The sequence below is a fragment of the Acanthaster planci genome, linkage group LG09 (genome assembly GCF_054643075.1).
Source record: "Acanthaster planci isolate LZ-2023a linkage group LG09, COTS_SCS, whole genome shotgun sequence".
NCBI classification, from domain to species: Eukaryota; Metazoa; Echinodermata; class Asteroidea; order Valvatida; family Acanthasteridae; genus Acanthaster; species Acanthaster planci.
In genome coordinates this window covers 16,326,477-16,345,681 of record NC_141785.1, presented here as the reverse complement: position 1 = coordinate 16,345,681, position 19,205 = coordinate 16,326,477, and the positions used below count along the sequence as shown (strand labels likewise).

General features: G+C 41.1%; 2 protein-coding genes across 3 annotated transcripts; one reads left to right on the top strand and one right to left on the bottom strand.

Moving 5' to 3' along the window:
* Positions 1-470: 470 nt before the first annotated feature.
* On the top strand, positions 471-14,043 carry poldip2 (DNA polymerase delta interacting protein 2). 2 transcript variants are annotated; one of them, XM_022245458.2, is made up of 11 exons: positions 471-617; positions 3,166-3,229; positions 3,915-4,012; positions 4,947-5,061; positions 5,519-5,579; positions 7,426-7,533; positions 8,207-8,340; positions 8,620-8,646; positions 9,388-9,513; positions 10,298-10,377; positions 10,900-14,043. In XM_022245458.2, exons 1-11 carry the CDS (start codon positions 508-510, stop codon positions 11,012-11,014), a joined length of 1,038 nt encoding a protein of 345 aa, XP_022101150.1. In that variant the 5' UTR covers positions 471-507; the 3' UTR covers positions 11,015-14,043. The 2 variants fall into 2 exon arrangements, with proteins under 2 accessions (XP_022101150.1, XP_022101149.1); XM_022245457.2 differs by having other exon boundaries at positions 5,510-5,579.
* Positions 14,028-19,163, bottom strand: tmem199 (transmembrane protein 199). Its single transcript, XM_022245459.2, has 6 exons — positions 18,949-19,163; positions 17,943-18,022; positions 17,350-17,439; positions 16,505-16,544; positions 15,407-15,519; positions 14,028-15,036 (listed from the first exon to the last, which is right to left on the bottom strand). The coding sequence occupies exons 1-6, from the start codon at positions 19,139-19,141 to the stop codon at positions 14,959-14,961; spliced, it is 594 nt and encodes a 197-aa protein (XP_022101151.1). The 5' UTR covers positions 19,142-19,163; the 3' UTR covers positions 14,028-14,958.
* Positions 19,164-19,205: the final 42 nt, after the last annotated feature.

Here is a 19,205-nt window from a genome sequence, read left to right as displayed (position 1 = left end):
ACGTATATAAAAACCTGGACTTGCAACGCCTTTGTATGAAGAAGAAGCCAACCAGCGGCCATTTTACCGAGCCGAATACAAATGCGTGGGTTGGCTCCCTTCTATTGACGTCAGGAAGAACAAAGGCGGGCATTGCCAGGAAAGCTTTGTATTCGGCTCGGTAAAATGGCAGCGAGTGGATTCAATGATCTCTATAAGCTGATTAAAGGCATTGCGGGTCCAGATTTTATTATACACGTCCGTGCCCTGCAATCCTAAGGAGCTTGCGTTGCCAGGAAAATCGCCCCCTCTCTTGGTCCAACTGGGGGCTCATTACCTCAACGTTGCAATGTCATCAGGTACGAAACGGGGCTCCGAGGCGTAGAAACGGGGCTAGGGCGGTCGGCGTCGGCTAGCCAGCCCCGGGTTTAAGCACAAACCTAGCCAAAGCCTTTCTTATCCCATGGCCCCGTTTCGTAAAACGCCTGTTGCGTGTATACATCAACAGAGGGCGCTACAAGTAGAAAAATGGCGACTTGCGTAGTAAGAGTTTTGTGGCGAACATCTCGCAGAAATTGTGCCTTTTTAACGGTGGCTACCCAAAATGATTTCACAAACAAAAGAAATTTAGCGACAAAGTAAGTACTTTTATAGAATGCACCGATAATTCACAATTTTCTGGATTCTGGTTTTTGCGTGTTGCACTTCGCTGAACTGTGCACGTTGTGTGATGGACATGGTGTAGGCGCCAAGCTCGAGGCCCTACGTGCCGTCTGGCCTGCCGTACCGTCATGGCCATCAGCCAAGCGTGACCGCTCACCATGGCTTACGGAAGAATTCCATTTTCAGTGCCACTTATGTTCCCTGCAGTGTTGGGAAAGACTTCCATATACGGACGCCACTTGCACTTGACACCCCACGCACAAACTCTGAGACTGTTCTGAAAAATTGTTTTCTAAGTAAATGACTGATATTTCAAAGCCTCCATTGAAATTAAAACGTCATGGGTTCTCTAAATTTTTAAGCGATAAAAAATATATTTGTCAAATAAATGTTACAAATAAATGATTCCATATCAGCATGCCGTTGCCATGCAATTCAAGGGCCGCTGTGCCTACAGTGCATGCACTACGTGCAGATATTGAACATGAAAAATCACCCAATATCTCGTGTGATTCATTCCATCCATAAAAATGAAAACATTAAATGGCTTTCATGGTGAGTTAACTTTGGCTCACCTTTAGTGTTTTCTTTTTATGTATGTTACTGGACAGAAATATAAAATTAAAACAACTTACATATACATTGCATTGATGTGTGGTCATTTGCCGCTTAGTAGTTGGTATACATACTGCACATCTATAGCGAGTACTCATCCATGCGCAGGGAACCAACCTTGAAATAAATAAGAAGAAAAGCTCTCAGTCCATCTTGCATCAGTTGTATGTGGGCAATGTTGTCACCCTACGAACTCCCAATTTACTTTGCAGCTATTTTTTTAACCATTCCAGACAGGAAAAAGAACATTTTTTCTGAAATTATTATTTTTTGAAGATAATGAACCTTTTTGGCGGCTGTTTCAGCAGTACACGGGCCATTCTCATGGCCTAAGCATAGGTAGCATGCTTATACTAGGGCCTAGTTTAAGAAAACTTTTCAGACCAGTCTCGCCATGGTCATTGGGTTGTGCACAGTGTGTCAAGCGGTGTCCGTATATGAAATTCTTTCCTTCATAGCCTTTAATTTGAGTCTTTTAATCTTTAAATCTGGAAATCTTCATGTAATACAGGGTAAGAAAACTTCTGTTTTCTGTGTCAGAAATGTTCTTGGCAAAGCATTCAGACACTCAGTCAAACAGTGTACCCCCAGGACTGTGGGGATTGTCCTCCACCGCACTCTGAACTGTTGGATGCATCATCTGCAGTGCTCCTAGTACAAGGGAGTGCGGTGCACGACAAACCCCACAGTTCTAGGGGTGGTCAAGATGTACTCATAAATGTTGATTTCTGCCTAATGTTATAACAAATATTACTGAAATTAATCTTGAAATAACGGCTGTACTACATGTATCTTTAGACAGTCATCAAGGGGGGTTGGTCACTTTCCGGGGTTTTGCCATTCCTGAGTGATTTTGACGGGGGGGAGGGGGTATTAAAGTAAAATCTTTCCAGGGTGAGGGTTCCACATGTCATCTCTAATTTTTTCCATGTTGTGGTGTACAAGCCATCAGAAAGTAATGACATGTTCTAGAAAGTCAAGTTTTGCGGAGGCAAATATTTAAGCATTTTGTCAGAAAGCACATGGAATGTTTCTGATCATTCTCACAGGGTTTGTGCAGAGGGTGTCAGATGATGTCTGTGTATGGCACTCTTCCCCTTTCTGTTTTATTGTCACTGCTTTGAACCATTTTTATTTATTTATGTTTGTGAGCTTTGTGTGTGACCTTTTGACAGACAAAAAGAAGATGAAATTGATTTTAAGCAGTTTAAGTGGGCAAATTGCCTCATCATTATTAAAAGAGAGGTACCTTAGATGTATGGCTTGCTGGTTGTATGCTGCGAATAGAACATACATACAGTGTTATTGAGATGATGACGTTGGAGGAAAAAAATCTTTCCATGAAAATCCCTATACGAGAGTATACAATATTTTGAAGTACCTTGCATATGTGACGGGCTCTAGAAAAATGGGTGATAAGTGGCCAGATTCAGGTTATGAGTTTTTGATATGGCTTGATTGAGATCATCAAAAGCTACAATTTGATTTGTGAATGACCCCTGTAGTGCACTGCGTTCCAGAGATATTTTAGACATTTGTATATCCACATTTTCGGATTCAATAAAAGCACTTTTCAAGAAAAAGCTCAGACAGTGTAGCACTTGGAAACACAATGCTATGTAGGATTTCCTACTGAATGATCCATTTTGCATCTTTATTCATCAGTATCCATGTTTGTAGTCACAAATTCTGAAAACATAAATGTTATACAAGCTAATAGAGGAAAAAACACAAAATCACATTTTTGAAGACATTTTGCCCTCTCCAAATAGAACAGGCCATGACATATTTTGGAACTGCGCGACTTGTTACCCATTTTTGCCGAGCAGGTCACATATATGTTGACCATAAATGGGGATTCAGTGAAAGCATCATTGTTAAATGTGAAAAGTAATATCTGTTTTACAGGAAATTGCTGACAGTGGGTAAACTTGAATCCCCAAAGCAACAAGGCAAATATGTCACAGGACAGGTAAATATTGCAGTTGATAATACCCAATAAGTACTTATAGAACAGTTTAAAACAGAACTTAGTAATCATTGCACTTGAAGCAGAAACTGACAAGATGGCACTAGACAAAGTAACTGTGACTCATTAAGAGGTATTATGGCAAAGGAAATACTAATATAAGACAAACTAAGTAGGTTGGTGCAGGTAGTCTGACATCACCCCAAGATGCCTTGTATATCAGCATATATTCAAAAATTGGAGAAGTTGTCATTGTACCCGCTTCTTCACCTGACTCGGACCGGCCAGCCGACCCTGGCAAGCTCGGTGGTCGAGTGGTTAAGATGTCTGCACTAGTAAGCAGGAGGTCATGGGTTCGAGTCCCACCCGAGTAAGCTAGTGACTTTTTTCGCAAGCTCTTGGACAAGCACTGAGCATACAGTGTTTATTAATATATACGTTGGGTAAGGGCCAAACCTGTTATATATATAAGTTGTCATTGGTTCAAGAGCACATTTAAATTCACACAGAGGACAATCCTGAATTTGTATATGGTAGCATAGATGAAAGGAATCCAATGTAGAAGCAAAGGTTACCATCTCTGAGATGATGGCTCCGTGTAGCTGAATCGACTGCTTTTAGAAGTGCTTATTGCCCTCTGATTTTTACCCGCAAGACTCCTTCCAATTTGTGTTCTTTCCCACTGCAGCTGTTTTTGCACAGGATATTTGGTTACCGGGGTATCCTCTTGTTCCCCTGGCTGGCGAGGTTGTACGACCGAGATGTAGCAAGTAACAAGCACGGAAGGTAGAGAAAAGGAATAGATAGGATAGAGTTCCTTCCACCAGTTTGTTGTCAAAAGTCTGTTGCAAATCCCTTCTAGTCCATTGTGTCATCCAGTTGCGAGTAAAGGCAATTGTTATTAGAATGACAAAAGCCGTTGTCCTTGCTGGCATTGTTACCCTTGACTGGTCTTGAGAAAGGACTTGTGATGGACTCAACTACCATACTGGTGTATGGTGACTTTAGAAATAACTACAGCTGGTGAGCTTTTCAATTACCCATAAACTGTTCACCATCTTTAGAGATGTCCAGATAGCAAATTGATAAACATGGCTTATAAACCTATCAAAATGTATTCAAATAAAAGTCATAGGAAACATCTTCGTGTATTGTACGACATACTGTCCAGGTTTCCCAGCAAGTGATTTTAAAAACCAAATTCTAGACTCACAAGGGGGACTTCTAAAGAACAGTGCCAGTATCTTCTCTGCAGACAGTGAGATGATTTTTTTTATAGAAAGAGAACCATGGTTATTTGATAGACCATGACGTGATCTCTCCAAATACTGTACATGTATATACTCTTGGCACTCCACATATGCACTTGTCAATGGATACACCAGGATACTAAAGCCAAATTGTTGGAACTCAAAGAAGATTTTGGCCAGAGTGAATTCACCTCGGACTGCAGCAGATACGAATAGAGAATTTTGTGTTTTTCACACAATGCTTTTTACAACACTTCGGATCACCTTTGTCTGATTTGACCTCGGGTATTTTCTCCAAGTAAACACTGACTTTTCAGCGCAAAGTATCAGAAACGGTTTCTCAAAATGTATTTTTGATAAAGCTTGGAATGTACACAGTGACCATCAGAAACACTGAAGATTAATGCTTAAGTCAGAGGTTGGTTATTAACGAGTGATTTCATTCTATCTCGCCCCTTTTTATTTGACAGCCTGCCCACGACAGCAGAGAGCGGAGAACACATACACACAGACAACAAGGAAGTGAAAGGCAAGACGCACGTGTACTACCAAGTCCTGATTGACAGTAGGGACTGCCCATTCATTGTGAGTTTGCAAGCGTTGATTTCCTTCTCTCTCTCGCTGAGCGTTGCCTTGAACTTTGGACATATTTTCCATGTGGGCAACCTTGCAATACCGAGTACTGGTTGACAAATGGCCCCTGATCAAACACAGTGTATGTTAGACTTGATCAAACTCGGCCCGCAATTACAAATAAGTTGGCTACCACTGTGTGGCTCATGATTTCACTTGCAGAAGCGCTGGCTCAGCATGCCAGAGGTGATTTATGCCTCCCCTGTGGATTGTCTTTGTTGGCTCAGAACACCTGATCCTTACATTACAGTCTGATGCTTGTACTTCTGTGAAGATGGACTTCGTTCAGAGAAACCACCCCACGTCCACCCTCCAATTCTCTGCGTGTCTCCAGTAATTGAAGTTGTTTTTCTTTGTTTGTTTGCCCCCTCATTTGCATCTTTTTCTCCTTCCCGTTAAGCGGGCGCAGACGGAAGCCGTCACGTTTCTAGGCAACCAGGACAATAATAGGTCCCTCTACGCCATCCCAGGTAATGTCATCTTGCCCGTTGCTACTCAGAATAAGATTGCAATCTTATTTCTGGGTACACCGTGCGAACTCATCTCAGTGTAGGAAGGAATGACGGTTATGAAAGGAGTTAGTTTGGTTCTCGACACTTTGGATAGTGTACCCATGTCTGTGGCAAGCAGGATGACTAACAGAATATATTGATTGCTTCAAGTGCTATGGTAAAACTGGCCTCCCGAGGCGATCCATGGAGCATTCTATTTTCCTGAGGCAAAGCCGAGGGAATGGAGCATTCTATTTTCCCGAGGCAAAGCCGAGGGAGAATAAAATGCTCCGTGGATCACCGAGGGAGGCTAGTTTTACTGTCCCGCGAGATGAAGCAGTCAATATTGTTTTATAACCCCTCCCCGCAGATTCTGCAAAATTTAATCAATAATGAAACAGCAAACTGGAATTTACATTCATCAAATTTAATTCAAGAATTCCAAGCAGAATAGCAATGTTTGAATACATTCTTTAACCGATGTTGTTTGCTATGTGCCGAAATACACGCCTATGCTTTCGTTGCTACGGATATAGTTCTTTGGTCGCTACTGGTATAGTTCTCTTTCAGGATGAGGCTGCATGGTATAGTCTTTTTGAAGTGGTGGTATAAAGAAAGTAAAACTAGCAAGCGTCACATGACACCCTTTCGGCCAATCAAGATACAGAATCTGTCAGTGAGGTGTTATAATATGAAATATGACATGCATGAAATGCTTTACGGTTGCATATCATAATTTAAAGTAGAATTTTGATTTGGAAAGTTTCTCATGGTATTTGTGCTAAGTCATGTTGCGCATTGGTTTAAAGGTATTACCACAATCCTTGTTCGGGTACATTGGCATTTAAGTCAGCTGCAGCCGAAGGTTGTATGATCTTCTCATGTCACTCTCTCGAGAAGAAGCTAAGAACTGACTGAGAGTATGTTTGCTTAACCTTGTAAAACATTGTTTGACCATTGAAAAGCCACTGTCAGTTGTCAATGCTTATGACTGGCGCAGTTAACTTTCTGTGGCCTGCATACCTAGGTCCCTCACAGCATTCACATGGCTGGTTAGCAGTAGGCGAGCATTTCACAATGTTTATTAGGCAGCAAGGACAAAGAAATTATGCAATACTATATGTCAATTATTTAACTAGGGATAGTCGCATTTAAGTATCAGCACAATGTGGATGCATCCTAAATCAACCAATAGGGTTGAGATTGTAGGGATGAATTTCTGTATTAACCCTAGCCCCCCAAGGGTTGCTGGCCCTAACCTTCCCCACTCGCACAAAGTTAAACACCCAAGAGTGTTTGTGCACAGAGGCTGTTGGACTTTGTTTTTCTGAGGTATGCCAAACCCAATGCAAAAGCCAGCTGTCTTGGGCTTACCAGACCTATCCCCACAGAATTAAACACTTTACTACTGTTTAATTCTGTGTGGTTGAGGAAGGTTAGGGTTAAAGGTCTGCGTTATTTACCTGTAGGTTTTAGATGAGACAGATTGGTGCACTCCCACCATTAAACTGCTTATAACAAATGTAATTGTGTGTTTATGGTAACCAGACCTTAATTGTTTTTTGTTTTGGCATCAAAGTTGACACAACCACGGAGGAAGGAAAAGACAACTAACCCATAATTAAAATAAGTTTTAAAAATTGAATACACTTGACTTTATGTACTTTCCAATCAAACAGAATGAACGCCTGGAATGCAAGTTCCACTTTGCTCAAAACCCGAATTGATAATCACGCCTCTCCTTAAAATGTGATTTATTTCTGTCCTGGTCATGATTGTGAAATACTTCTTTTCCATTTGTAACCCCGCATCCTGTCTCCCTCAGGTCTCGACTATGTCGCTCATGAGGATATCCTGCCTTATTCAACGACAGAGAAAAACCCCATCCAGCACGAGCTGTTTGATAAGTTCCTTGAGCGTAGCCCAGGACAAGGTGAGTCCACACCAGCTCCTTGGACCTTTGTGCTGGGACGCTACAAGTATATACTAGTGTTGTGCAAAACCTGACCTCAAAGAGTATTGCGACCCAAAACAGACTGAGTTTTTTGTCAGTTTTTCCATTCAGTTCAGTTGGGTCGGTTTGGGTTTGGCATTTGCAGTTTTTAGTCTGCCTGGTTTAGTTAAGCCATCGTGGTGAAAATCCCTAGTAAATTGAAATATCCCACCCCCCAGCCCAAACACTTCAGATTGCAGATGCGTGGTGCGTTATTACTGCAGAGTCTTTATTTTGGGTTCAGTGGTTCTGCATGGCAGCCATTTTTCCGGTAAGAGCTTTTGTTCCACAGGGGTACACATGAGTAGACCTTTTGTACTATCCCTCCGCGACAAAAGCAGTTACCGGAAAGATGGCTGCCATGCAGAACCTCTACAACCAAGATGTGCGATGTTTACCCACTACTGTATTAATTTCTCAACTTCATCCGCAACTGTGGAAGAGGTACATCACAACAGTTGTGACTTCTTGCAATGATTTCTCCAGAAGCATTCCCGCAACGCAGATACATTCAAGCGCAGTGCCTTTGCTGCTAGAGCAGTCAATGTGCAAACAGTTGTTTTTGTTTTTTTACCTGTCCCCCATCCTTCCTCTGCACATCCCCCCCGAGCAGACACCTTTGTGCCCAAGGACACACTAAAGGCCTGGCAGGAGAAGAACCATCCCTGGCTGGAGCTCTCCGACGTACATAGGGAGACCACAGAAAACGTCCGAGTCACTGTCATCCCGTTCTACATGGGCGCAAGGGTGGGTCCGACTACACTCTCTTTTGTGTCGCACATCCAAAGTTTCTGCAAATTTTTTTTTTTAGGTTTTCTTTCCTGGAATTGGTTGATTTGTGTAGACGTGCAGTTTTTTGCTTAGACGTGCTGTACGTGTCTTTACAAATTTAAGGCACTACACCAGATATTGTGGAAATCATGTTTCACACCAGCATCTATTTGTAAAATTATTTACTTATTTTAGTTTCTCATTATGTTCATGTACATTTATTTTTTATTCTTGAACATTATTTGACTTTTGCAGGTCTCACAGGACTCAAGCGTGTATTGGGTAAGTTCCTCTGGGTGTCTTAACCTTGTTTTTAAAGCAGGAAGTCTCCAACTTTATTTAGTTTTTCTTCATTTTTTTCGCTTACTGGATTTGCCCCAACACCCATGTTGCTGAATGAAATTCAGTCCCATTCCCCCATGCCAAAGAATCCCCCCCAAAAAAATCAAAGAAGCTCTCCCGAGAGAAAAATCCAAAACCTTGTGGATCAGCCATCTTGCCGACTGCAGCCAGCTGCAAGATTTACAGTCGATTCTCGTTACAAAGAACACTGTTATTACAAAATACTGTTGTAAAGAATAAATTCTGGGAATCCTTTCTTGAATTCTTATGTTTTTCTTTCTTTTTCCAATCCCCTTATAACTAAGTCCTGGTTATAACAAAGTGATTTATCTGGCCCCTGCAAGTTTGTTATAATGAGAGACAACTGTATACTGTTTTACCCAACATAACAAAACGGGTGTTAAAAGTTGTTTGGCTTGTGAGTTGCAGGTCTCAAAACGAAAGTCTTGTGCTAGGGAAATTCAGGAATGGACCGCATTCCCACCCGTGTCTGTATTCACTTGTGCACCACACCGATTGGTATATCAAAATGAGGAACTTAAAAGGGTCTTTCTGTTGCATATGATGATAAATCAATCATATTTAGAGCTCATCTTGTGGAATCCAGTCATATATGATCCTCGTATCACAAAAGCTTCAGTTGTTGATTTTTTTTCTTTTTTTTTCTGGTGGCATTTTCAGTGGAGGTACTGCATACGTCTTGAGAACCTCGGAGAGGAGACGGTCCAGCTGAGGGAACGCCACTGGAGAATCTTCAGCCTGTCAGGCACGCTGGAGACCGTGCGGGGGAGAGGAGTAGTGGGACAGGTCAGTGGGCACTGCGGGATCCGTCAGAAGCCCTGTATTGGGGCATGTACGTGGGACACAGTGCACTGTACTTTGATTTTGTCACTGGCATTGGCTTCCTGACTCATTATAGGCTCGGGGACTACTTCAGGGACATCCAGTCCTTAAATTTGTGGCTTAAGTTGAGAGTATCTCCGCTGATCAGTGATTATCTGTGCAGCCATTGAAGTGTTTGGTCTGGTCTGGCTGGAGACAAAGTCATGAGGCTGAGGTTCGGCAAATGGTGCAAGTGTTCCCATCATTAGTGAAGTACTGTTAACAGCAGGATTTTTCATTGGTACATGCCAATTTGGAGTTGGAAATGAATGACGAGCAGGTGGGAACCAGTGAGATGTAAGACAAAGTGTTGCCCCTCTAGTTTACATGTAGGCCTAACCCACAGAATTGTTTGTCTCAAACCTCTTAAGGCCAGTTCCTACTCGGTGGGAAAGCAAACAGGACCGTGAAATTATTACAGCTGGTCCAATATTCGTGCTGTGAATTTGCAAAAGTCAGACACATTTGAACTCCAGCAAATCTCACCGCAAATGTTTTGCGATGTCAAGTTTGCTTTGCTTTCACATGAAGTACGAACCAGGCTTTATATATCTGGCTGCAAAATGACCAACAGTAGTGATATCTGTCCTCCTCCAGCACTCTGCTAGGCTATCAATTCTTCCCTCTGTTGGTCTCTTAAACTGTTTTTCTATCGGACAGCTTGCGCATTTAAAGTTAGATTCCTTGGGTTTTTTTGGGTACATTTCAGGAGCCTATTTTGTCCAAGGAGCAGCCAGCCTTCCAATACAGCAGTCATGTATCCCTCCAAGCGCCTAGCGGTCACATGTGGTAAGTAAAGGCCAGGAACAAAGCCATCATTTTTCCCCCCTAAATTTTTCTGTAAACTTCTGTGAAAAATGTTTCTTTCTTTCTTTTTCTGGACAGTGCGTGCGTGCTGATAAGGTTGCATAGAAACATTTGATCAGGAGTGGCTCGTCAGATTGGTCTTTCCAGTTGATTTTACCCCGATTTGGAGATTCAAGGAGGGGACCAAAAGTATTTTTATAGAAACGAAAAAGACAAAATAAAACAGTTCAATTAAATGATTTGATGAGACATAATACCAGATTATTTTCAGGCTGCTTTGTTGAAACAGCCAAATGTAGAAACAAATGCACACACTTCGCAGAGATAGCATGGAAATAAATTTGACTTTAACAGAGGAAAACAAGTTAGACAAAAACCTCTTTTTTAGAGTATTTTGCTGTAGATCAGTTTTTGTACTTTTTTGTGACTGTGTGAGTTGATTCTGGCCAGCGCTCTGAGATGTCACCTTGACAAACTGTTTGGTTTGAACTTCTTCATCTGTAGGGGAACTTTCAGAATAGAGAAGAGTAACGGCCAAACATTTGACTGTCGGATTCCTCCCTTTACCCTGGAGAGCAAGCAAGAGGACCACTCCAGCCCCCATGGATTTTTTGGATAAACTCCTGCAAACCTTTTTTTAACAGTCATTTTGAAAATCTGCCAACTGTACAGCCTATAACGGGCAGTCATACTTTTAAACCACTCTGGGGCGCTGTCGAGTCGCAGTCCGGGGGCACAGGCAGAAGCTAATGCACTTCTGTCGACATAAATTTACATCTTCAGTACTCTCCAATTTCATCAGTTCCCGATCATTTGAAGATGTAACACGATATCGTAACGATAACCCAGTGAAGCACAGTTCACCTCTGTGTGTGTGTATGCACCTTAAAATTTCATGGAAGGCGTCCTCAGTGAGTCAGGATACAGACAGTAGATTGCGAGGCCAAACTAGGCCTTGTGGATGAAATCAGAAGGAAGTGACACAGAATTCAAGAACTTGCTGTGTAGAGCCATTTCCGTGAAGGCAAGTACGTGAATAAGAAAAGTATGTGGAAAAATTTTGAAAAAGTGTACATACACATGTATATGCAATATTTTTCTTCAAGATTCCAAGAACATTTCCATGACAACCACATGTATAGGTACTCAAGACTATGTTTGAGTTAAACTATTTTGGGAGTAGGCATTGGGGTGTATTGACAGGAACTTTTGTCTGCTTTCTCGGTTTTCATGAATGTCTCTTCACGACCAAATACCATCATGTAAAATTTTTTTTTTTTTTGAACAACAACTGTTGCTTTTCAAAGTTCAGTATCTGTTGCCCATCAGTAGTTGTTTTCAAGAGATGTTGAAGCTTGTAAAAAGTTGCCTTTTTTGGTGTTAGTTCTGCTCTGAACTGAACTGAATTTTTTGCTGATATTCCCAATTTGTAAGGTCTTTTCAGTTCCTCCTATATTTTGGATCATAATCGCAATTCAAGCTGCATCCTCTTTGAAAATGTAATAAATTCTTTGCTTTGTGTTCCCAAACCTTTCTGAAAGGTTTCGCTTACTTAGTTCAGAGCACTTAATTGAATTCAAGCTGATTCAAACCATTTTATTGGACGTAACTTTAGTTGCAGAACATTAATTGGGTTCTCGCAAGCAGATTGTGGTGGATAACAAGTTTTGCTTACAGGAAAAACTAAAATTGACTGAATTTAACATTTCATTTTCTACTTCGGCTGAGAATCATTCTCATATTGCACAAGAGGATTGTCCCAACCAGATTTTGTTGGCCCTTAAATGTTGACAATTCTCCACATGGTGAACAATTCTTACAACCTTTCATCTTGAGTCTAACAAAATTCAACAAGTTCATCAGGTACGGTACCAAACCTGCCAAAACCTCACAAAACCTACTGTTGGAGTATGGCAGGTTTGGGGTAGTTAGGATTATTAATTGACAGCAAAATGAAGTCTTTCACTTCCTTGCTGTGAAAACCCTGCATTGATACAACCTTTGGTTATAAAGCCACAGCATCACAAGATGTGTTGTTGGGGATATTTATTTTCTGAGATGTATCTCAAAATAACAATCCTTATATGACTGTTTTACTCAATGACATTATACACGCTCTTCTTTTTCCTTTCTGTTTGAAATCAACACAGCTTAAAGAAACATAGAAGTAGTTAACAAGAAAGTTATTTTTGTTTCCAAAAGCTTCACTAATCATAAGAACTTGTAAACACTGATGAAAATGTGCATAGCTTACATGCATACAGGAACTACATTTTTTTCTGTTAACCCCTTGATGACGGGAATTTCTTCCCGAAAGCCGATTCCAAGAATTCCAGCCTGGCTTGGCCACGAAGGCCACCTGCCAAACCGCAAATTCTCGGTTTGTGGCCCTGCACTCTTTGAATTACACGGTGAAAAGGCTGATTGTTTGGTGGCATGAGGCTCTACTCACCCTTCCACATTCCCGTTGCCTCTTTTCAAAATGGGGACTATTGTGAAGCTGGTGATTATGATGCAAAATCCGTCTTTTCATTTCTGGGCTACGCATGAAGACCAATTACCATATATACAAGAGCCAGGGTCTGCCTTCTTTCACCGTGTTCGCTTGAGCGTGGGCCGAGAATAATAGCTGAAAAGCGGGCTGAGGATCCGGGCGATATTGATTACTCCGGGTAATATTGATTACTCCGGGTAATATTGATTACTCCGGGTAATATTGATTACTCCGGGTAATATTGATTACTCCGTAAATATGATTTCAAATGCAAATGGTAAATTAACTGTGAAGACACCGTGCAGTGTTCGGCCTCTTTCGTAGGATGATGCATGAGAAACGAGATGTTATTCATTGGTGCTGTTTGATTAGACCCAATGGTTTCTAGGAATCTTGGTGGGGGGCTTGAACTCTCTGAAGCAGTGTAGTAGTCAAGTCTTCCCCCCCCTCGAGTCCAAAAAAATATCAAAATAATGTGGTGGTACGGCAGGAATCCGGCTGGTAAAAACCAACTGTGTTTTCTGGTACTTTGTATCATGAGATTGAATAGGAGTGTTTGTATAAAGGGTGTGCCAGAGGTGTTCAAAGACTCTGATATCAGTGACACGTCTTTCTGCATGTGCAGCGGAACTCTGTTATAACAAGGAATTAAGGTCCTTTACAAATAGTGCTTTGTAATAAGACTTACCTTGTTTTATCATTAATGGAAAAACAGAGACTTGGGACTTAAAATTGTCCTTGTTATAAACATGGTGTTGTATCAAGAGTACCAGTCTTATCTGTGTTCGGCTGTATCTGTTTATTTCCTGCTTACCCATGTCATGTTAGTGCCAAAACACCTGTATTCCCCTCTCATTTAAGCAACTCAGCCAACGCTGCCTTGGTACGTCAGCCTGATTCCTGCCATTTCATCTTATATTTCAAACTACTTTGGAACCCTCTGAAAGGACTTGACTGCTGCACTGCAGTGTAGTATATTTTCTAACAAAGAGGGCATGTATATGAGGAGAACGGTGAGCCCAAAGTTACTGATATCCAATATAACTGAAAAATTCACACTTTCCTAATGTATGCAAGAATTGAGATAATATGAGTGATGTGAGGGTCTTACAAAAGAAACCAATAAAACAAATGCAAATACACTATCAAAAATATTTCCATCTTTATTTTGTCATCTCTGTGCAAATTTGCTCTTCCAAAGTTACAACTATTTTTGACCCACGTTCAAATGCAGACTTCTATGTCAGACAAAAATAACTCCCTTTCGTAACACAGCAATGGAAACTGGCCCCTGCACTACTTCTCAACATACAATCCATTTGATTCATGATCTTATGCAAAAAATATGCAATTAGATGAACTGTAAATTTTTGGGGGTAAAATTTAGAAACCACCAGGAAATGTTCGGGATAACGTTTACATTTGGAGGAGCACAGTTTGATGCACTTCTGAAACGGATCCCTGCATTTAAACTGGAAATAATGACTGCACGAAGGATAGCCAATAAAAAGAATCGCAGTACTTTAATAGGATTAAATATTCCAAAACTGCATTTGTGGCAAGAATTCTGCTCCATTCCCACAGTTCTGCGTCGACATTGACATTTAACCAATCTAGTCCTATAAATATGTCATTGTCAACTGCAAATTTCCACTAGTAACCATTTTAGATTTAACAACAAAGATTTCAACTCCGACCTATAAATACTCTTCAAGAATATAAAAAGAATAGAACAGGGACGTTTCACTTCCAACTTGGCTGCTTAATCTTGAGGGCACTCGAGCTGATTCAGTGGGTGCATGCACATGACCAGGAGGGTGTTGACACCCATCAACAATGATCAAGGAAGTTGTATGAGGGCACTGCAATGGTGCCAACAACAGTTCCAGAGGTAAACAATAGAGTGGAAAACTTCAAGCATCATGTACGACAGAACACGAGCCACCGTACTGAAGTACAGTGAAGTAAATTTTGTAGATCTACGTAAGGCTAGGGAAATCACTTCAGGTGCGGAGCCAATGGAAGGTACAGTTGGCAGGAGACAGTGGTGCCCTCTGACATGGCCCTGGTCATAGATCGTTCTTGATGAGGAAATACAGGTCGGCTGCTGCTACAATCAGTGCGAACGCCAGCCCGCACAAAACACGCTGGAGAAGAAAACCAAAATTGTTCAACTGGGACTGAAATGAAGTCCATCATTTTCCTGAAACTGTCTTTTCATTAATATTCAGTATTAGGAGCAGAATTTGAACGCAAGAAATAAAATCCACCGGGGGTGGGTCTTTACTTCATTTAACTGTAATATTGGTCCTTGTTGATGTCATATTACAGTACATTAAATTCACTAAGCTCAAGACCCTAACAACAAACAACAACAACAAACAAAACAACCAACAACAACAACAAAATCTTATTTGCCACTGATTCTAAAGCAAACCTGTGAGAACAAAGCAGCCTGAAATTCCAAAGAAATCAAATTAAAACTTGACAAGAAATAAATTTCCAGTTTAGGCTTACCGCTGTGACTGATTGGCCTGCGTAGTACATAGCCATGAAACCAAACACAAATGCTCCAGCAATGGTCAGGAAAACGTTGAAGACGCCCATCAGCTGCGTCTGGACACTCTTCACTGGAGAAGATAAATTACAAGCAATAAGTGCGCAGGTTTTGAACAGGCTTCCAACACAACAAACTGAAAAAAGAAAATTGTTTCAGGGAGAAAAGGAGCAGACCAATGGAAAGAAAACAAAGATCTGAGGTCACAACAAAAGGATTATGGAAGGAAGAACAGTGTGGCTAAATGTTAGGATATGAAATGCTGCTTTACCGTCTTTTCTCTTATTCCACATGCAAGACAAGTGACCGTAATACAAGCAGAGTGACTTAAAGTGACTAGAGACTTGTACTTGGACTTTAGTCACTTGATTCTGGATCTCTGTTATACTGTGCAATCTCCTTTGCAGGATATCCCGCACAGTGCGCAGACGTCGTTAATGCAGCAGTTCAGTTAAGAGTTCCTTTAGAGTGTGATGAGGTTGCTATGATTGATTTTAGTTTTAAAGTCGCTCAAGGTTGGCCAGGTCCTAAAGTCTACTGGGAGAGTGTTCCATTGAGCTATGGTTCTAGGTAGGAAGGAGAAGTTGTAGCAGTCCTTATTTGATTGGGGGCGTGAAAAGGATTGGCAGGTGTTTCGTCCAGTGCGTCTTCTTTAGCTAGAATTGATGTAGAACTTGTTGACGTCAATGGTTGCAAGTTGATGGTGTGCTTTATACGGGAGGATCAGACGGGCACTAGGCCTTCTCTCCTCCAATTGTTTCCATGCAAGATCATTAACCACTGACGAAACACTACTATTTCTACTGAAATCCCTTTACACAAATCTGGCAGCTCGATTTTGGACAGATTCCAGGGTGTCGATGTAGATTTGCTGATGTGGATCCCAGATGGTTGAACAGTGTTCTAACTGTGGTCTAACGAGGGTTTTATATGCCATAGCTTTGACTTCCAGGTTGCAGTAATAAAAATACTGATTATGACCCAGGGTTTTCAAATCCTGAGAAGTTTAGCATTTCGAATAGAAACATTTCCAGACAAATGAAAGCATTTACACTTACGTTCTTTTCCTACTTGTCCTAATGGACTACGTCCAGCAATCTGAGAAAAGAATAAGAAAAAAAAGACCAGAGAATTGAGCTGAACGGCTACAGTGCCAACAAGAATGAACAATGTTTGCCCTGTGCACTCTTGCTAGGAACATCTGTGAATCCTACAATGTAACCAATGCGTATTCTCTGTACTCTTAGTGCAGGAAGATTCCAAGTCTCTGTGCAGTACTGGGCTCCAGTCCTAGTGGATTATGAACTGGGGGCTGGGGTTGGCAGGGGTGGAGCCAACCTTTATGAAAGTGGTGGGTGGGCTTGACAGTATTCCCAGCGGTACCCATCAGTGGCATAGCCACAGGGGGCCTGGGAGGCACCCCTCCCCCCACAAATTCCTGGTGCCCCCAGGTGCCCCCCCTTGAAAAAAAAAAAACAGATGAACGGATATTCAACAAGGCTACCAAAAACTCGCCCCCCCAAAAAGCACACCATTGAAAGCTGGTTCCCCCCATAAGATGCCGGTACCCCCTTCTAATCCTAGCTATGCCACTAGTACTCATCTCCATGGGCATGGACCCTCTGTGGGTTGCAACTGCACCAAGAAAGGGGCACACTTCCCAATCATAAATAATGATCGCACGAGAGACTGTAGGCATGATATTGCCTTACACAATTGTAATGCGAGTGCCAAGCAAAAACTGAACAAGAGAAAACAAAAATAAACTTTACCAAAGGCAGACCTCCAAGCAGAGGGGAAGTAATCTCCCTATCCAGGCCCATAGACAGTGAGCTTGTATCACCTAAACTTTTAAGTGATACTACAAAAGGAGGAACTATGAGGACTTTTTAGATCAACTCACGTTATTGCTGACATTTTTAGTCATCTCTTGGTACTCTCTGTTTGCTTGCTCTGCTCTCAATCTTTCCAGTCGAGCTACCAACTCAGGATTCTGTCACATCAAATGACGCAAACCAGAAAAAACCCAACAATGCCAGGAAAAACGAATAGACAAGGAACAAAAAGATGTCTGCTTAACCTTGATACAACTTAACTCCCTTTTCCCTTGAGTCAACTACACGTAGAAAAATCCTGGATTCACCCCCTGGCTGCATTCAACAAAAAGATTTGCAGAGGTCTTGAATGTTTTGAGTACATGTAGTTTAGTAAGTTAGTTCTTGTCCCAAAGATGTTTTTCAGATTGTCTAACATGCCAGCAGTGAGGAAAAAACTGGACAAGGCTCGACATCAAATAACATTTGAAAAGTTGTCAAGCTTTCTCTGTTCATCTACCACTGTAGCTAAACCATCAAAATAACAGAACATTACAGTATGGAAATAAATGCAGGTGTTAGTACAAGATGTTTATGAAATATTGTTAGGAACAGTGATCTTTTAAAAGGGAGTTGATCTGTGCAGCAGAAAAAAAGTTCCAAAGTTGATTGATGTTCTTACTCTCTCGAGCTTTGGTAATGGAGGAAAAAACACTTCAGTGCCTTGCATCAGTTGGTGAAGGTACATCCCTGGTTTTCCATCTGAGAATGAAATAAAACATCTGTACATTTTAAAGACTTGCAGAAAGCCTTTAAAGTTTGGATGCAAACACTGAACAGTCTATTTACAAGGGGCGTGAAGTAAAGGGGAAGTACCAGAACACCTCTCTGCTTATAATGATCGATGATTACGCGCACTGTTGTAGAAGTGAGGTAAGAAATCTGAAAAGGGAGGGAATCACATCACAATCTTAATTCTTTTCTCTGATTGGTCAATTGGTGGCTTTTCCATATTTCACACTTGAAACTCAAAGGGATAAAAATAGTTTTGCAGTCTATGAAATATTTATTAAATCTGAATTATTGACTAAACTCTTAGCCTTTGATTAAACTATGCACTGTGAATATCTCCCACATTGTACCAAAAAGGTTTCAGATATTTTAATCGTGTTGCAGCAAAAAAGAAAACATGCAAATCCCTGTGCAAAGTGAATGAAAAGTTGCCCCTTTGTCCAGCCATGACTGCAATAAATGGAACCTCCAACTGCGAGAATGAATGAAATGCACAAATATATATGGTATTTAGCTTCTAGAAGATTTGGAACTCCTGATTTTTGTTATTTTGTCTTTTTTCTTACAAATAATGAAATTTCTGTGAATGATGATTTCCGGGGGCATTGACATCAGGATATGCAGGTGACCAGTGGATGCAAATCTAAAACTTCTATTGATTCTCATGGCCTAAAATAGGGGGGGGGGCAGATAAATGGGGTAAATTATACTCATTCGTATGAGCTAATGGTTTGGGTATGGACTACAAGTAATGATATGACCTATTTTTGTTTTCATGAACATAATATACTGTACAATAAAAACCAATGTCTCTAGCTGTATGTTTAATATGGGGACCGTAGTTTTGTTAGGACGCCCTCAAGAGTTTAATGTAATGCAAAAAAGTTAACGTTAACCTGTTCCTAAATAACTATGCAGTTTTCGAAGCGTTGAAAACGGTATACTCGGTTCTTCTTCAGGATTTTCCTTTTTTCTTAGCTTTGCATATCCCCTCAGCTCATTTTTGAAATCTTCTGGTACGTCTTCGCGTAATAAAACGCCATCAATTTCATCATACATCCGTCCTGTTAACACATAGAGCGTCGCCATCTTTTTAATCCAAGGATTGTTCTTTAATTTATCGCTTCACAAGTTAAATTTGTCGTCAAGTTAT